The sequence below is a fragment of the Accipiter gentilis genome, chromosome 9 (assembly GCF_929443795.1).
Source record: "Accipiter gentilis chromosome 9, bAccGen1.1, whole genome shotgun sequence".
Classification (NCBI taxonomy): domain Eukaryota; kingdom Metazoa; phylum Chordata; class Aves; order Accipitriformes; family Accipitridae; genus Astur; species Astur gentilis.
In genome coordinates, this window is record NC_064888.1 from 17,140,609 (window position 1) to 17,160,464 (window position 19,856).

The window sequence follows — 19,856 nt, forward strand, 5'->3', positions numbered from 1 at the left end:
GTGTTTAAGCCCAGAGAAAAGTCACTGTACAGCTGCATCCAGAGCATGGTACTAGGTCCTGCTGATGGATTTTAGAGATCCTCAATCCTGCTTCATTTCTGGGTATCGGTGTATAGTGTGAAAAAAGTCTCTAAACAAGAAATTTGCTATTGATTGCTATAAAAATATATATAACATTTTATTTGTCTTGACAAATGACAAAGTTCTGAAGACCATTTTGTTGGATGAACTAATAAAAATTGTATAATTTAACATCATGCAGCTGCTTCAGTTCACTGTGATATGTCTAAAGGTAATATTACTAAAAACATCTTAGTAAAGTAAGTGCCACCAAAAAAAATTAGTGGAGAACACTGATTTTTAGAGCAAGAATCTATATTGCATTATACTAAATAACACTTACTTAATTTGTATTTATAGTAACCTAAGAGATATTAATTGCTCAGCTGTTTATATCAGCTGCAGTGCATAATTTCTTACCACTTATGGCTTTGCCTACATGGAATGCTTTCTGAATTTGGTTGTTTGCATATAGGGTATCAGTTAATGAGATATCAATTAAGTAAGCCATTTTGACTCCTCTGTGGTCTAGACTTGCTCAAGTCTTACTTTTGTTAAACTGCAATAATTGCACAGATGCTGGTGCATATCCTAGAGTCTGCAAATTAATACTGGGATTGCCAAGCAAGGATTAAGTAATTCCTACTTCTGGAATGTAACTTGCAGCTGGTATGTCCTTCAAAATGCAGGTTTTCATTCCTAACAAATCCAGACAAGTATATTCTCTTTGTCTACAAAAGAGATACAATTGATTTCCATTTTTATGGTTAAAGGAAGTTTGTTTTTTATGTTTAAAGTATCTAAATTTTCATTCAAATTAGGTCAAAACCTCAGGCTATTGACATCTTACTAATGCAAACTTTAGTGTTCCAAAATTAGTAGATCCTTGAGGATGTAACTCTGTGGTCATAAGAAATAATTTGCATTCTCTTTAAGTAAATTGAAATATAAAAGCTAATAGAGCTTTATTTTAAAGCATCATATGAAAAAGCTGACTAGCTCATTAATAGAATTTACTGTATGGATATAGAAATTAAAATTAAGTGACATTCTAAACATATTAGTAATTGAACAACTTAATATAATTTAAGCAGTACAGTTCACTTGGGGTTGAAAAATTTAACCTTAGAATAATAAGAGTTTCAGGCAGACATTTCTGAAGAACAATACACAACAGATTGTTATCGGATAACAAATAAGGACTCTGGTGCCCCGAAGTGTTAGGGGTTACAGGATTCCTGAAAGTTTTTTCTTTTCACTATGTACTTCTTATTTTAGTACTTAATGTTGAGTGGACTATAACGATAGACAACTATTCCTTTTTTATTTCCTGCTTTACCTCTTGAGTTCTATGCTATTTTGTATTAATGTTGTTTGGATAGTTCAATATTTTATAGGCAACTATTCTGTGTTCCACAGAACAGTCAGACGTTACAGGCTAATGAGAGATTGAAGCTCCTGCTCTAGAGTCCTTATGTTACTCGTTGTGGATGTAATAACTGTAGCTGTCCTCTAACGTGAACAGCCTTTCCATTTTCTCATGTTTCTTCAATAATGCCAGGACATTAGTTCAATGCATTTGTAGGGGAAACAGTGCCACCCGTTGGATTATCAGTATCATCCTTTTGTTACATAGTCCTGGAAGGTTTGCTGATCCCTTTTATGGTTATTATGGCTTAATTCTGATAGTATTTTCTCAATACCTATACTTTCCCTGCAGTTTTATTATGATGCTACACCCTTATTAAAATTTCCAGGTGTTGGGGTTTTTTATTTTGTTTTGGTTTTGTTCCTGGGTTTGTGTTTTTTGGGGGGGTTGGGTTTTTTTGTTTTGTTTTTTTTTCTTTTCTGTCCTTAATGTAGATGCATAAAGTTTGACTGCAATTTGACTGCAACAGAGCAGTCAAAGCTCTTCTGGAGTACCTTGCTAACAGTGGAGAGCAAAACATTTTTCCAGTTTTCTTTAAGTGGATTTTATCTGCATTTTATCTGAGTCTTGCCTCAAAAATACATTGTACACTTCTGTTGAACTCTGTGGCTAAATATTTTTATTATTTTTTTTAGGAAAGATTTATGGATATGCAGCAACTATTCTATGTTTTTCCTCTCTTTCCTTTAATCAGATTGGTGTTTATTTTTAACTTGATGCTAAGCGCTTAGTCAGTGTAGCTGCTAGCATATGACTTAACATTTCTCAATCTTAAGCAAACAGTAAGTTATTATAAATTAAAAGATTCTTTTCTTCCAGAAAGAGAGAAGTTATAATAGATGTGTAGCAATTGCAATGTTGTGCCAAGTGCATTGGAACAATAAACAGAGCAAGCAAGCTTCTCCCTGGGGCCTAGTTAACAAAAAAGGCAATAATTCACATATGCTTTTTTTCCTCCCTTAGATTCTAGTTGCTGTGAGCTTGGGGTATCAGTCTGTCTATGTTCATACCTCTCTTCAAGCATTGCAAGTTACCCAAAATAGGTGTTACCTCCCATGACAGTCTAGCAAAGGCTGTCATCTGAATCTAGACTTAAACTCAATAATTGGCTCCCTGAGTCTGAATAACCAGGCTGCATTCAGCCTTTTTAGATGGGAGTACAGCAAAAAAACTTGCATCTGAGACTCTGTGAAATGTGTTTATATAGCATGGAAGGTATTAATTTTCTTTTTTAAAATTTTAATATAACTCTAACCTGATTGGTTCAGGCCCTGCTTTTTCCACACACTTGATGTATTCAAGTTTAGCTGAATACCTCGGTCACTTAGCAAAGGAAAAACATGTTTCTCTGCTAGCAGGATAAAAACAGAGTTTAAAATTCCACTCTCTTTTGATGCCCTTTCTGTGATTTTTGGGGACATTATGAACTTTAATGTTAGGTATGCATTTTGGGGCAGTAGAAGAGAAAACAAACCTTGATTTAAAATCAGTTGTGTATTACAGTAGAGGAGGTGTAGTTTTGCATACATATCTCACTGGTGTAGCATGGGAATCTGGAGCTTCTTGCAAAATGTATGTATTTGCATTTTAGTGGCAGTTATGTGAATTGTCGTAGAACATTTAAACTCCTTATGTGCCTTGGAAGATCTTACGTAGAACCTATATAACATTATATAAGCAGCACAATGGTGATTATTAAGGGATTGGATATAACTAAAATGCAAGGCTAGTATACAGTTATGCTGGTTTTGTTCTAGAGGACTGCTTTGACTAGTAGGCAATGATTGAATGTTGTGACTTAAGACTTGAATGTGAAATGGAAAATAAAATTCCAGCTTTATTTGTGTACTTTGTAAACCTTGAAAGAATGAGAAGCGTGTCATAGAGTCACAAACAGATTACAGGTTTAGTTTCTCAAATTTCATTATCAGCATTAAATATTCATTTTGGCATTCTTCATCTCATAACTCCTGCTATAGGGTCTATCTGTTTCGGTTTTGGGGGTTTTAGGGATTGTTGGTTTTGGTTGTTTGCTTAGTTTTCATTTTGATTTGTTTTTTTGAGGAGATACCTGTATTTAATAGTAGTTTTGATGGTGCTGTTAGTATATAAATGATTCCACAGAATGTAGGCTAAAATATCACCATTAATGACTTTTAGTCATGTAAGATTGAATAGCTGCGTTTAAAACTGGTTTGGGTCAAATCAAAATTTTCACCAAAAATGTAAGCACTGTATTCCCAGAAACCTCAGCCCCTTGGTTAACTCTGTTTTTTTTTTTAAAAAAAAAATTATATAAAGACTTCTCTTGAAATGTATTGATAATAAATAATCTAGAGCTAGACAACAGAGCGGATTTGATTCAGATCCAAACTGTGATTGTGTGTGGCTTGGAATACTGCAAGGGGTGGGGCAGGGTGTGCACAATCAGTTTGATTCCCAGTAACTTAATTCAGAGAAAAACGGGCCTTGGGATTACTGCTAATCATAATTTGGGATATATTGCCAGGTGACAATCCGCAAGTTCTATTCACCTGTCCTGGTGCACTGTACCAGCTACTAGGAAGACAGTTAACTCTATCCCAGCTGAAACCAGGACATCACCACATTAGTTTCTTATAAGATGATGAGACTCTTACCAGTTGGTATGGATTTAAAAGCTTATTTCACCTTGCAACACCTATATACATCTGATCAATAATGTAGTTTAATGAAAGAAGATTCAAACTCTAGATGCTAACATTATATTAGACTTGGGTAGTAAAAACATTATTTGAAGAGTTTCATGCTTCAGTTCTTGAATTTGACAGGCAAATCTCACTGATTTGGGTGATAGTGCATCAGATAAGACAACAGGTACTTGTACTCAGGCAAAATACTCTTTCTCAGACATTCACAAAGCAAAAAGTTATGGTAAACAGGATCTAAAAGGAATGAAAAATTAATTTAAACTTTCAGTGAAATAGAATTTTTTAAACAAATTGTAGTGATTACATAATATTAAGAAATTAATGAGTTTCTTTCTTTTATTGGAAAATATGTGCATGTTTGATTTTGGCCCTGCAGAGATCCAGAGTTTGGTTATATAATTATAATTATACCTTGCTTCAGATACTGCCATTACAGCATTGAGTGATAGCTGAGAGTGGAGAAACTTCTACATTTCTGTTTCAGTAAGTCTACTTAGAATTAACACATTGCGTGTTCTCTTGTACTGCGTGTGCTATGACTGTCAGCCTCCTTCCTAATACGGCAGCTTCAGTAAAAGGTCTGAAGCCTGTATTGAATGAAGAAATTTTAGTTTCAGTGCTCATCTGTTGCTGGAACAGTTGAGATTGTCAACAAAAGTAGCAATAATGGTGGTAGTATTTGTTTGTTATGGTATTCATACAGATTAATAAATCTGCTCAGTCAGAACTGGAATGACACCACTAGTTTATTTCACACATGCAGTTGTTTAGATAGTGTCTTAAATTTTAGCCACTTCTGACCTAAGAAGTTGTATTTTAACTGGCAGTTTGAGGAGCTGCATGTCCCCTCAGTTAGTACCCTGGTTTACCCAATCCTGAGTGATCAGTTCTCTGGGTTTATTTTAAGGGACATTACTTCTAAGCAGCTACTTGAGATGTGCATGCCAGAAGACTAAGGGACACTTTATTTTGATTCTGTAGACTAGCAGATCAGATGAGTTGCAGGAGACATAATTTTCCATCTGTTTCTCATCCTCAGTGCAGCAGACAGGAATATTCTTTGATTTCTTCCAGAAGAATTGCATTCTAAGAGACAAAAAATAGCTTATTGGGTTCATGTTTTCAGATTCCAAATTACCCAGTGGATGGCATTGTTCAAGAGACAGAAACCTACAGTAAGGATATTGGAAATCTAAGTCGCAATGGGCACACAAACTATTGTGTACTTCATGATTCCTCAAGCCAAAATTTGAGTGCAGAAATTTCAGTTATGCTGTCCTGTGTAGATGCAGACCTATTTTAGGTAGGATGTGAAAGTAAATCTTCCCACAACATTGGAGAATCTTTGGGAACTAGTAGAACAGAAAATTGCATTGGCTTTGTGTTCAGAAAAAAGAAATTAGAGACAGACAGAAATGTGATTAATTGAGCTTCTGTTGTCCTAGCCAAACAAAGCAAGTTCTACCTTGTTCATAAGGGCTGGATGCTAGACCTAGCAAAATTATTTGGTTCAAAAACTTCAACAGGTTTAAATGGGGGAAAACATTGGGACTACAAGGTGCCTGGGGTATGTATTCATTGTATCAGGACGTGCTGCATTAAGCTATTGTTTTAACCTGTTTGAAACTTAGCTACAGTCTCAGTGGAGTGCAGAGTAAATACACATTTTTACATTACCTTACACTTATCCTGTGGATTTCACGACCATATGTATAAATGGAAACTCACTCTAATCTGTCATCACTCTCAGTTTACCTACCAATGAGCAGAAGCTTACTGCAGTCCTGAAGGATATGCCTGATAAAGCTATAGTGTGATTTGAATGCCATGCAGTAGGATTGCTTGCCATTTGAAATGAAAGAAGATAGTTTAGCAGAGGTTAGGATCTAGGACCTAATTGTATACTGGTTTCCCCGAGGTAGGATTCAACTTGTTTGTGTCTCTTTTTCAATGCAAGAAAGCATTCATTCTATGATAATATATAGTGTTTGAAATTCAAGTAGGAGTAGATATCTAAAGAAAATGACAGCTGAAATAAAAAAATACTAGTTTATGATTTATTTTCCTTGTATCTTTTTATGTGTAAAAGAATAAATGTTTCACTTTAACACTGTTAAATAATGACTCTCTTCTTTTCTTTGTAGGTTGTCCTAGTCTTCGCTCTTAGTATTGGTGCTCTTGTAATATACTTCATAGATTCATCAAAGTGAGTATTCTAGTACATTTTCCTTTCCCTCCTTTCCTGCAGCAATTACACATCTTTAGATTGCTCCATTCGTCTACTTCAAATCAGTGCTTGGTCTCATCGCCTGAGTGCGAAGAACTTTATAATAGTGCATGGTCTACCAAAATAACTCAAGAATGGGAAAAAGGTCTTATATAAACTAGATTGAACATAGTCACATTGGATCTGCAGAATGAATAGAGAGGAAAAACTACTTTTTGTTGTTGTTGTTGAAATTATGCATATTGTTGCAAAATTATAGTTTTTATGTTCATTGGGTGTATGTGGAATCTTTCAAATTCAAGACTAGGATAAGAAATACAGGGGAAGAGTATTTGCCAAAAAATTACAGTTTGCAGAAGAAAAAAAGTGTCTTGGGAGACTGACAGGAACATTTCCGAAAAACTTTGAATGAATTAGTCAATATGAGCATTATATCTGGCATATCTGTTCAGATTACCAACTCCTGGGTTTGATAGATTTCTGCTAAAATAAGGTGAGCCAGTAAAAATCTGCAAAGCATCTCAATATTTTTTAGATTTACGCCAACATTATCATATAGTGTTGTCACTTTGGCCAGGCAATAGAAAGTTTCACCTGACTTTTTGAGGTGTGTGATGGTTTGATACAAACCAATCTAACTAGGAATATCCTCTCATTGATATCATTCATACTCCACCCTTGTTTTCATATCAAGGTAGACACTGTCAGTGATGTAACAGGCAAATTGGTAGCCTAACACAGAAGAAACTGATAAAAGGGGACTTAGTAGAATATTATTCTGTTTAATCCAGTTATTTTGGGGACATGGTGTTCTGAAGTATTGATAGCATTTTAAAGCTCTAGGTCTACATATTTGCTGCTTTTCCCCAGACGTAGGCTTGCCATTACTGCAATGGTTAAGATAGAATGCCAGCCTAGCTGTCTGTAATGATAGTGGTTATGTTCTGAAACAATCCTTATGTGACTCAGAAAATCAGACATTTCACTGTTTACATCTGTACATACTGCTATTTAGGTAGGAGGTAGCACCAGCAAAAGGCATTCTTGAATACATGGATGTCAGTTCTACATTGTGTGAGTTTCAAGCCATACCTTTGTAGCCTAGATGTGTCAAGTATAACACAAATAACTAAGGCAGAGATTTTCTTTGTGGAGAGGAGTCAAGTGGGTGGGAAAACTCAAGTTGTATCTTGAGCTCCATTGAAGTGAGGACAATAATTTTTCCTTCTTAGCATTGTGGTGAGTGTTCTCATTAATTTTAGCAAATTTTTCTTTAATATGTCACCACTGAAGCAAGTAAGGCAGTGCTTTTCTGAAGATCTTTTTAAAAACTTTTTAAAACACAATGGCAAAGCATCTGGGTGCCCAACATATCCACGTCAAAAGTGTCCAAAAGAATAATACCTGTTACCACTTATGTTTCAATTTCAGACCAACAAAATACAATTATTTGTCGGGGCAATTGTCTTTTCTGAAACTAATGGATTATATAGTGACTTTTAGGCACTGCATTCTAGAAGCCTTTGATTGTTTTCCTCAAGGAGAGCGGAATTGACAATATGGGAGATTTCTCTGGGGTGCTTAAGCTTTCTGTTGGCCACCTAATCCATGTAGAGCTACCAGTTTATTGGCTGCTCTGTCAATGGGGATAGAAAACTGTTTCAACTGTAGGTTTCTCTGGGTTTTCAGCCAAGGTTTAATTCATAGCTGCAGTTTAAATTCAGTAACCTCAAGTTAGTATATTTGCACACTTTTCCTTTGTTTTCTCCTCCTTCTCTCTTACCCTACTTTCTCCCCCCCACCCTATCTTTGTCCTTTTTTTTCTTTTTTTTTTTCCTGGTAAATGCTCATTAGTAGTTTGATTCAGGTTAGAAACTGCCCAGATATATCCCTAAAGTGAAAAAATCTGCTTTATTCTGTATTAGAGCTGACCTGATACCCATTTCAGCAATGTAGAATCAAATGTAGTGACATATCAGTCTATTTAAGATCCCCAAGTGCGTGATTACCAAAAGTAATTCCTCTTAGAATTTGGTCAAACAGGAAATAATGAAGGTAGGGTGAGAGGAAGGCTTGTGATATCCTCAACAAAACAACTGGAACAACCGAGACTGTGGCTTGTCCAGGAGCAGTGGAGACAAACAGGATCTAGTGCTCACACCAGACAGATAGTGACATCTACCGTTGTGTGCTTTCCCTTTACAATGCATTCTATAGCTGTTTATTCTGCCTGTGCCATTGACACTTAGGTGTCATTTGATCTTACACATAGAGTGACAAAAATCATGTCTTCACTCCAAAGCTGAAGAGTACTAGTGTAAGCGTTTGTCTAAAACAAAATGCCAGTGATCTATTCATCTGAGACTCTTAATCTGTAAGTAGATTTGCAGATGTAATAGCAGGTAAGTCTACAAAGGAATCCTACATGACTTCATACATAAGGGGCATCAAGAAAGATGGGAATAAGGATGAGTGTCATGATTAATTCTAGTGGAAGACACTGAGGAAGTCAGTAAGGCTCATACAGAAGATACTACCCATTGCTCCCTCTTCTACATTCACGGTATAGAGAAGGGGGCTGCAGGCAAAATGAATGCTGTCACAGCTGTGAGAGGAGGGTAAACTAAGAGCATTTCTGTGTTACTCAGTTCATCACTCTAACAGGCATTCTCCCAGACTAGTACCACGTGAAATGGTATGGCCAGTGCAATGCAATTTAGAGATATCTGAGGTCAGAAAATTGTGCAGCTTCATCAACATAGTATCCTCCATACCAGTTAGTCCTACATCTCAGCAGAGCAATTAAAAAGCTTCATGTTGCTATAATATGTCTGTACTAATTCTAGTTCTGGCACAAACTTTAGGGATCTCTGCACCATACTCCATTACAAAATATAGGCACACTTGTGATCCAATACATCTGCTTTAATCTGAATTGACTTTTCTTAGAAAGAAGCAGTACTTAACTCGCCTTTTAAGAAAGGTTCTAGACAAAATCACAAAAATAATCATTCTTGGTAGAAGGAATGAAGATTATTCATTTTGAAAACTATAGCGATTATTTCAATACCCTTCATTAAGATTATTCTGTTGTTTATTCAGTGCTTCTACTTTTTACAAGCCACCAGCTTGAATCGTCTCCTAGTACCACAAGACGTGTATAGAACATTCTTCTTTAAAGTAAATATGTACATTTTCAGTGATGCATGGTAGCAACTAGTGGAAGATTTCAATCCTTAAACTGAGAATTTATTTAGCAGAGAAATTACTATCTTGGCATGCCTGTTGATTAAATCCAGTCACATCCTAGTAGCAAATGTTTCACTTATTACTAAGGACTAGACTCTTTCCTTCCTTTCTTTGTAGAATCTAATTCATAAAATACTGTTTTCTTGGACAACGCTATTTTTCAATGCTGGAAATAGCAGTTAAACTTGAAACATTTGCCAAAGAGATATTATAGATATCACCCACATAATTATTTTAATCTTTAGGTAACAAATAACCAAATAATTATATTTTTATTTTTAGAGATTTGTTCACTTTAATGTCTGTCTTCCATTTTTAGTTTGAATAAAAGCAGAACATTCAAAGAAGTAATCATAAGCAGCTACTTTGAAGAATTTTCTTTAGGAAAGTGATCTACTTTAGTACAGAATAGTGTCATATATCCTAATGATGGTTCTTTTCCAATTCATGTTTCCTTTAAAATTTTCATCATTTAATTTTTCAAGGTAAGGAAATAATGGAATTATCCTTCATTCTTAAGAGGAAAATCTAACTTGATGTGCACACTTTAGATGGTTCTCTAGAGTCTGCTGAATGTGCTGCTGTAGAATAGAGAGCTTGATGTCTGCCAGTACTTTTTCATTTTCCATGCTTTTTTATAAGTAGTTTTTATAACCTTGTTCCTGTGTCCACTTCTCTTTATTTTTCTGCATGTAAAAGGTGTTTTAACAAATACATATCAAAGTACTTCTAAGTAAATTAAAGATGAATTGCCTATTTTAATTTCCGTTTCTCATCCTGACCTCTGCATATCGTGCTGAATTAGTGACTGGAATAGAGTAGAGAAAAACATTTGCTTGCCATGATCATCTTTAGACATGGTTAGTAAAAGCACTAGCAGAGAATTCAATTTCCCACTAAACTGGTAACTCAGGGCTCCCATTTTCTATTTCTTTCAATGGCAGTAGCATGGAAGCTGTTTAAGATTTGAATATCCTTTTCTATTGTGGTTCTTTTTTTCTCTTCTGGAGTGCAATACAATGTAATATGCAACCATAGATATAAGCTGTGCTTTTCAGGCACAGAAATTTAATATTTTTTTTTTGCCAAAAAGCTTGCTTTCTAATGACTAGTTATTACTGTTCTGTCTCTTAAAGTTTACCTCATTTACTGGAGTCCCTTCACTATATACTGACATTAATGTGGAAATAATAGAGCCCATCAATGGCAAGGTGAAAACATAAAAACTCTCCCAATTTGCTTTATATGTTCTACTTGTGTTTTTCAAATCAATTTTTTGGAGTTGTTTGTATTTTCAGAGGCATCAGTGTAGTTATTCCTAAATAGCAATTTTTTTCCAATACTGTGTCACATATTGTAGTTGATTAGAATTGTACATAAAAGTGCCATCTGGCAATGAGTGTAAAACAGCTGGAGCTAAGAATGACAGTGGCACTGTGAATAGGAAGATTTATACAAATATACACACAGACATATATGTTCATGCTGAGTCCTGAGCTTGTTTTCAACTGTTGTGTTCTTAATCAGACAGCTTTATTTCTTTATATAAGTGGAAAATAAAAAAGTTAAGCTTATAGACAACTCTGCTTTTTTATGTTCTGTATATCTTTGTATATCTGAGAAGAATTCAGAAGTACTTGCTCATTTTGCATACTAATTGTATAAAATCCTATTTGTCTAGATCTGATATCCAGGGAACCTGAATACTGCCCAGATGTAAAACTACCAAGTTTGTCTTAAGTAAACCATAAGGAAAATGCCCTTATTCTTAGCTTGATTTCTAAACTATTTTTTTAAAATGAGCTTTGTGCTTTTTGCAAATGTGTCTATTCTAGACATTCCTTAAAGCTTTCTGAGTTTCTAAAACTATCAGAAAATACCCTACATACCCTCCTCATCACCATACCCCTTTCATCAGTGCTATGACAGGAGAGAGAGAGCACAAAGGTGTACTTCTAGCCACCACCAACTAAGGTTTGATTGACACTGATCCTGCTCTACTCTGTGGGAGTGTAGGAGCTTGGCCTATTTGGGATTGCATTAATTGTGAATTAATCCCTGAAAAATACGGGATAATGCAATTTAAAACACAGTTTTAATTGACCAGATTAATTATCTTTACAGCTCTGTTCTAGGATATAGGTTATTGAGGTAATGTTCTTTGACAATGAACCACAAAGTTAATTTCAAACATTAATCAAATAATTTTGTAAGAAAAAAAATAATCTTTAATTGTTAAACTACTTTGTCATGTCTGCAGCTTAACTGCTGACATTGACTAGTACATCATTATTCATTCTTTTGTCCAACTTTTATTAAATATGTATATATAAAATGTATCCACATACATATTTGACTGCATAAAAATGCACTCTCACTTAATGACACATTAATTGTATTCTTGTGTTCTGTTCTATATGTGGATGACTTTTAGAAAGGATTGTCATTCCCTTCTGGAATACGGTTTTCTTGAGCTTCATGTGTCTCCTGTGGTGCCTTTCAGTTCGTTTTTTTGGCGTTGTCTTTATTATTTAGAGTGAAGCAAGTCTTTGTTACCCACTTTCTTAGTAGCAATATTAGCTCGAAACACAGGTTTCAGAGATGCTATACTAGAAATTGCTTACCAAAACAATGCAAAATGAAAGGTCTGGTTTCTTACTTTGGAGGATTCACATTGGGGTATTTTGCCATTCTATAGGAATAGATTAGGAAGGCTGCACTGGAAATAAATATTCTATTTGAGGAATTTCCTGTGTGACAGCACAAGGAGAAAAGTGTCATTAGCAAGTTCTCTTGGAACATTTTACTAGAAAAATATTTTTTTTCCCTAAGTGGCACTTTATTTCAAGTCCTTATGAACTCTGTTATTCTGTGGGAGTATTTGAGGATAAATTGTGATTGCATACGATGTTTGTCTTTACTGGTTGTTTGCTGCTGCCAGTTTGTCTTGTGAAAGACATTTGATTTAGTGCAGCAAAATGTTCTATAGAAATACTACAAGCCTGACGAGGATTATTTATTTAAATCTGTTACAGACTGTCTGCCCAAGAGAATTTGTGTCTTTCTCATTTGTTCAGGCTGTGTTACCCCTTTTACAGATATGTCTGAGTTACAAAGTTTAACTGAGTAGTTCAGTAAGTCTGTGTAAACACCAAAAATCAAGTATTTTTAGATACCAATCTCATATTTTCATTACAAGTCAGTCAGCTTTTCCACATCACCTGGGCTAATCTGCAGAACATTTTGATGACACTTTCTCAGTTTCATGGCCCTTAGGGGAAAAGGAATTGAAATTTCAATTGTAAATCAAACAATTCAGTGCTGCTACATCTGAATTTGGAGTGAATCCCAGTGGCCTGATGTATAAAAAAAATTAAGATGTGTTTAAGATGATCAGAAATACAGTTCTTAGAGAAAGTTCAGTGTTTTGATCTTTGATTTTGTTATTCTACAAAATATTCTAATAAATTTTATTATAAGCTTCAGGTTAAAGTTTGATTAATTTTTTTTAAGTGTTGTGAATGTATTTATCTTTTACACTTATATGTCTTGCAGTTTTAAAAGAATGCTGTTTTCTGCTCCAGCAAACCATTTGAGCTATGCTGTATTATTTTGCTGAGGACAGACCTTGCAGTTCAGGGTCCTATTCTTTTAAGTATTGCATTTACCAGTATTTTGAGTGCATACAGAGTCTACATAGCATTTCAGTCTTCATATTTGAGGAATTAAGTAAATAAGGCTTAAATAACACTGTTTTGTGTCAACCCTTTCTACTTACAGTGAAATTTACTTGTGCAAAAATATTTTAATTAAGTTCATAAAATTCTTTGTTCTTACTACACTCATTAACCCACACTAAGTGGCCACTGTAGCATTCTTTCATACTTTAAGTACAAATTAGAGTTAATATATATACTTTTTTCATGGTGCATGAATAGGTATGAAGAAGCTGACTTTAAACTCTGGGATCTGGTTCAAGGACCTGTTGTTAGATGATATTTACCATTGCTCAAATTGCAATGGTCTGTATCTTGGCGTATAGATTAAAACAGTATTATTCCCTCTGTAATGAGAATTCTTGGGAAATAATACAGACAGTCTCATACAGACTATCCAATCCTCCATGGTACCCTGCAGCCAGTCTACTTGTCAATTTTGATTTTTTTTGTTCATTTTAATTTTGTTAATACTGCAGTGATTTCTGGCCATTTTTGTGAGCTGATAAATGTTGTCCCATGCTGATCAAAGTAAATCCAGTTGCATTTGTTCTCCCCACCTCTCCCTTAGAAAAAAGAGGGAAAAATAGGGTTAATACCTAAAACCGAATCTTAGTATTATTAAATGCTCAGTAGTCAAATGGAGTGACAGGTGTCATTTTTTGATGTAAAGAAAATTTGGGTTAAGTATGTAAATTAATTTCTCTTGAGTCATTACTTTCAAGTCACTTGTTTTTTACTATTATAATAGAAATGTAACTTCAGCTGTTCCTACTGCTGCTTCTTGGCAAATGACAAAATGTATGGTTTATAAAGACTCTCTCAGTACCCTTTAAACCGATACAGCGTTAAATAAGATTATCAATCGTAACTAAGGGCTCATTTTATCTTTGCTGTGTTTGTAATAGATAACTGAATGCTCACTGTTGTTGGTTTAATTCAAAAAGTGATTTGCAGGAGAAAGCCTTATTTGTGGCAATGAACGTTAATTTTTTTCATCGCTCTGCAAAGTTTCATGGGAAAATGTCCATAGCTAAGATTCATTGCTTTCATAATACCATGCTACAGTTCAAGCCAGGTGGGTATGCAATGCAATGCATGGCCTCTGCAGGCAATTGAATACCAGAAAAATCTAAGGTCTTTGTTAAGCACAGATGGTGTTAATTATGAGTGAAATCCAGCAACAACAGTGATGTGATTATTATAAGACAAAAAGCGAAAGAAACAAGCCACAACAGGGGTGGGAAAACCACATAATTATACTCCATGTGTTAGTATGCACTTAGCTGTCTAGTACAAATGGATTAGGTATGATTGTATGTTTTCTAGGTTTGTTGGTAGACATCTGTCCCTTGAGACACAGCAACTAATCACTATAGGTGTTATCTTTCTTGAATTGTTAAAAAAGTTGGATATAGTGAGGCATACCTGTAGAAATTAGATGCATGTTTTATGTGCTATCCATCTCAGCTCAATGTTTGCATTTATTCTCTGACATGCTCAAAGAGCTTGTGTTTGGTAAATTGTATGCAGATAAAATTTGTAAAACACTACCTGAATAACTTTTCTGATCTACTTGGGAGTTGAGGAAGATTGTAAAATTCCTTCATTATGATTATAATCATAAATAAAGAGAATTCCTCTGTATGTGTTTATCACATTGATGAAACAACATTGGATTACTTTGGTTTTCACTAATTGTACATAATCACTGGCTAGGCAATATAGAAATACCCAGTTTTCTTGAGACAAAACAATGCAATGAGGTTTCTATCAGTGCCAGTAGATGGTGTTTGCTCAATGGTCAAAATTAATTGTTGCAAATTAATTAAATGAGAAATATTGTGAATGAGTTTCAGATAAAATGGCAAAAAAAAAAAAGTTTCTTTCTACAATAATTTGGCAAATCAAGCCTTGGGGAAATTTTTGGTTACTGTTTTTACTTGTGGTATCATACAGAAAGTCTTATTAATCATGATACACAACCTCGATGATGCGACAAATTGCAGTGGGATAAATTTTCTGAAGTGTTAGGCCTTATAAAACATTTCAGTAACGTCAAAATTTCTGGAAAACATCTAAAAAATGAGAAATTAATAAATTGTGGCATAAATCACATCTGTTTTGTATATGCAGTTCTGGAAACAAGCCATTATCATCTTCTATTTAGTTTGTTTTCAATATTGTATTAATCAGCTTGTATTTCAACATGTAACTTTATTTCAGCTCTCTTGATTCAAACAATCTCTGAATTGTTGAAATTGGAAGGGACCTCGAGAGGTTGTTTCGTCCAACCCTTCTGCTTCCAGCAGCGTTACCTAGAGCAGGTTGCTCAAGACTGTGTCCAGTGTGGGTTTTGAATATTTCCAAGGATGGAGATTCCACAGTCTGTCTGGGCAACCTGTTCTGGTGTTTGATCACCCTTACAGTCAAATGTGGTTTGTTGGCTTTCTTTTTCTTATGTTTGATTGAAATTCCATGTATTTCAGTTAATGTCATTTGCTCTTTTCCTGTCATTGGGTATCACTGAGAAGAGTCTGGCTCTGTTTTCTTTACTCTTAAAGAAGGCTTCATCAGATATTTTGTACAAGTTGATAAGATCCTGCTGAGCCTTCTCTTTTCCAGACAAAACAGTCCCTGCTCTCTCAGCCCTCCTCATATGACAGGGCTCCAGTCTCTTAATCATCTTTGTGGCCCTTCACTGGTCTCACTCCTGTATGTCTGTGTCTCCATGCTGAAGACACATTTCCTAATGCAGCCTGGGGTGCTGCTGACCTTCTTTACTACCAGGGCACATTGCTGGCTCATAGTCAACTTGTACACCAGGACCCCCAGGTCCTTTTCTGCAAAGCTGCTTTCCAGCTGCAGCCGGTTGCACGGTAAGGAATCACTGAAGTGCAAGCTTGTATCATTTTGTTATTCCAAAAGTAAGTGAGTAATTTTAAATAACAAAACTTTCTACATGCAGTGATACTTAGTGACTTTATTTGTATTAAAATGTTGCCAGATAGGCCTTTATGTAAATATCTGTCACTTGAATTAATAGTGTTTATACTGAATATAGAGTTTGATCTTCAAGAAGCTCATTTTTCAAGAGCCAATTATTATATGGTTTAAATTTTCAGCATCTCTTAGAATATTAGCTGGACAATTGACAGTATCGTATTTCATCAGAGAATCAGATCCTTTTTTTTTTCTTAAGGGCTAGATGGAATTTGCTAATGGCTTTTTGAAGCACTTTGCCATTAGTTTTTCCTTCTCTGATTTCTACTGAATAGACAGAAATTTGGTTTTGATATGGAAAAAAATCTGTATCACTAGCATGTTTGCAGGAGAGCACAACATGTTGCTCTCTCTAGTTTCTCTTTTAAGGATGAAGGGAGGAAATTCAGCTCTGAATTAAGTGTTGTCTAATTTGAATAGCCTATTAGCTATATTTACATAACAAGGCTTTTCCAAAGGAGCAGAATTTTACGCTAAAACCTGGCTTCATATTTTTTGTGAAGAGGAAGGGAAAAATTTCACAGCAGTGAAATTTCTAGACTAAAACCGGTGGAGTACCTTAAGCCTTGGTAAGGCCTCAAAGCATGCTGCTTTTTCTACACCATTGTATCAGAAATATGTAGATCAACTAATGAGAGAGTCTGGACCAAAACAGGAATGGTGAAAAGTTTAGGAAAATTCTTGTGACAGGTAAATTAAGGAATGAGGAGTGGTTGTTGGAAAAGGATTTGTTTAGCCTGGGAAAGAAACAAAAGAACCCACCTTGTGATACAGGGAGGAAACACATGGGACCATTCCAATATGTAAATAGAAGGGTAACCAAAGGTCATCTCCGTGGTGTTTGAAGAAACTGTAAAATCTGTATAATTTACAACTTTGCAGATTTAGTTTGGATCTAAACGAAAGTTTGATTGCTGTCACAGTGGTGAAATATTGGAACAGATAACCTAGAATAGTTGTGGAATTTCCTGCAAAAGGAGCTTTGAAGAAAATAAAATACCTGGTATCTCAGTTGCACCTATACTTGGTGATACTCTGGTTGGTAGGATGTTGGATTATTTGATTATTATGTTTTCTGTAATGTAAAGGTGACTGTGTGGCTTGGGACACTGAAAGGAAATGAAGACCACTTTATTGCTTTGAGGATCTAAGTCTGCAGAGCAGCAAGGGTATCTATAGGATTTCAATCTTACAAAAATATTTTCTGCCTTAAAAATACTCTTGATAAAATGTTAACTTTTAATACCCTCACCTTTTGTAATAAAGTTTATTATTTATGATGATATACTCAGATACTCCCAAAAGACTGAAATGAATCCAAGAGCAAGGAAGATGTGTGATCCTTTCTGGCCCAGGGCAAACTCTCTTCATAACATGTTGCTCTGCAGTTCAAGGTCACAATTACTCAGAAGAGTTTAGTCTTTTAGTGTAGCTGATCAGTGAGAATTTTTTTAATTTTTTTTTAATCCAGAGGCTGTGGGTAGGCACACAGGAATGCTTCTGAGGATTTGATGTTAGCATTTTATAGCTTGTCAGAAAATTAATAACTAAATCCAACAAATATGTAGTACCAACAGGTAGAAAAATTCCTTCTTTCCCTTATTGTGTTGCAAGTCAGTTCTATCATCTCATGACAAAAGGCTGGAGCTGTTTGTAAGAAGTAGATTTAACACAGGTTTGCACATCTATGTTATAATCTGCTTTTGAGTCAAATTCATTTGTCTCTGCCATATTTAAAAAAGTTTTTGGTGTTTTTTTTTTAATTGATTGGTTTGGTTTGGTTTTGGATTCTGTTATGCTTCATGTCCCATACCTGAGCTTATTAAAGGGCTGGAGGGAAGATAGTGGTTTGACAAAGAGTGTAACAGATTGTTGCCTCACCCAGCAATTTTTCTCCAAGCAAGTGCTGATTGATAAAGGACATTTGAATACCACTGGCTGGTATTCAACACTCCTATGTGCCAAACTGCATCTTTCTTTCCCAATGAATTGTTTCTGCTTTTGTGTACTGAGTAATCAAAAGGCATCAGGTTAAACATCAGGGTGAAAAAGGCCTGCAAATTGATGGCTGCTTCTGGTTGATTCCTGGTAGTCTTTGCTGCTTTCTAGCTCTGTTTTGGGGAAGATTGTCCCCATCTGCTCTAAATTCCATTAGTTTTCATAGGGCAGGATCTCAAAGTTTGTTTTGTGCAAGTGTAAGAAAAGTCTTTCATCTGAAGGTTCGGAGCAGATGTCAGGCATAATCAGGCATGTCTAGAAAACCTTGCTTCTAAAATATGTTTTAAGTTCTGTAGTTTATTCTCTGCTGCCCTGCTTGCTTAAATCTTGCATTAATTTTGATAATGTACTCAATTCATATCTCTGCATGAACTCATAAGTCTGTGAGGCCAGTGAAACCTCTGTTATCACAGAACCCCAGAACCAATGTCCTTTTTAAATTTCTATTCATGTCTATTCATTTCTTTTCTGATTCAAGGCAGGGACTGATGCTACTGCTAGTATTTTCCTTGTCTTAGATAGTAATATGAAATGTTCCTCCCCTGGACACTTGAAATTAGTCTAAAGAATGTGCTTCAGAGAATAATCATATGGTGTTTCCATGGGCTGAAAAGAATTATTGCAATAGATCTTCTCAGTTTCTCATTCCTGTGGTTTTTTAGATCTGTAAATTTATGTTTATTTTGAAAATTATATTTATTATTCGTGTTACAGCACTGTATGTTATGCTGCATCTGAAGAGCAAACTGTTACTTGGTTTCTTAAGTTACAATTTACTAACCATGATTGTGTCTCTGAAAAATAATTTAATGTCTATGCAGCAGCAATAAAATACATTTATTGACACCATTATACTTACATACACATTATTTCATAATGACTTGGATCTGAACTTAAGAAATATGGGTAAAAAAATTTAGATGAGCATTTAATTGCAGCTTGGATTCCAGTAGCTTTCACTGGGAACAAGTTCTCAGGAAATCTATCCTGTGTTTATTTTCACCACCTACTGTATGCAGTAACTTGGAGGTCAGTTTGTGTAATGAAACTGTATAGATCACATTTATGGCATGCTCAGTTTCACTTCTCTGTTTTTACAAGCTCATACCGTGCTGCTTGATATGGTTCCAGTATTGCTGTGAGGACGTTTTCTTAAATTACATTTTAAATTCTTTTAAAAACCACACCAGGATATAATTGATATGCAGGTTAGAACTTTTCTTTAGTTTTCATCCTTTTCCTCTTTCCAAGTGAACCTCTGCATTTTGTTTCATCCCAAAGCATCTGAAAATGCATCTGCAAATATTTCATCCTGTGCTTGCTTTCCCTGTAGACAGATTAGTTGTGCACACTGAATTAACAGCATTCTTCCTTGCCACTGGACAAATTTACAAATCTATCTAATATAAAAGAGGAGACAACTCAGATGAGTTTTTAAAAATACCAGATACCATACAGCTGTTATCAAAACATGGCTTGCACAG

At 35.1% G+C, this 19,856-nt stretch overlaps 1 protein-coding gene across 24 annotated transcripts in view; it reads left to right on the forward strand.

Annotated features, from left to right (window-relative positions):
• Positions 1-19,856, forward strand: part of KCNMA1 (potassium calcium-activated channel subfamily M alpha 1) — a 531,710-nt gene that overhangs the window by 248,117 nt on the left and 263,737 nt on the right. For all 24 annotated transcript variants that reach the window (XM_049810032.1, XM_049810031.1, XM_049810033.1 and 21 more), the window contains one exon: positions 6,324-6,385. In XM_049810032.1, the coding sequence (XP_049665989.1) occupies positions 6,324-6,385 (62 nt within the window). The remainder of the gene's footprint in view (positions 1-6,323; positions 6,386-19,856) is intronic.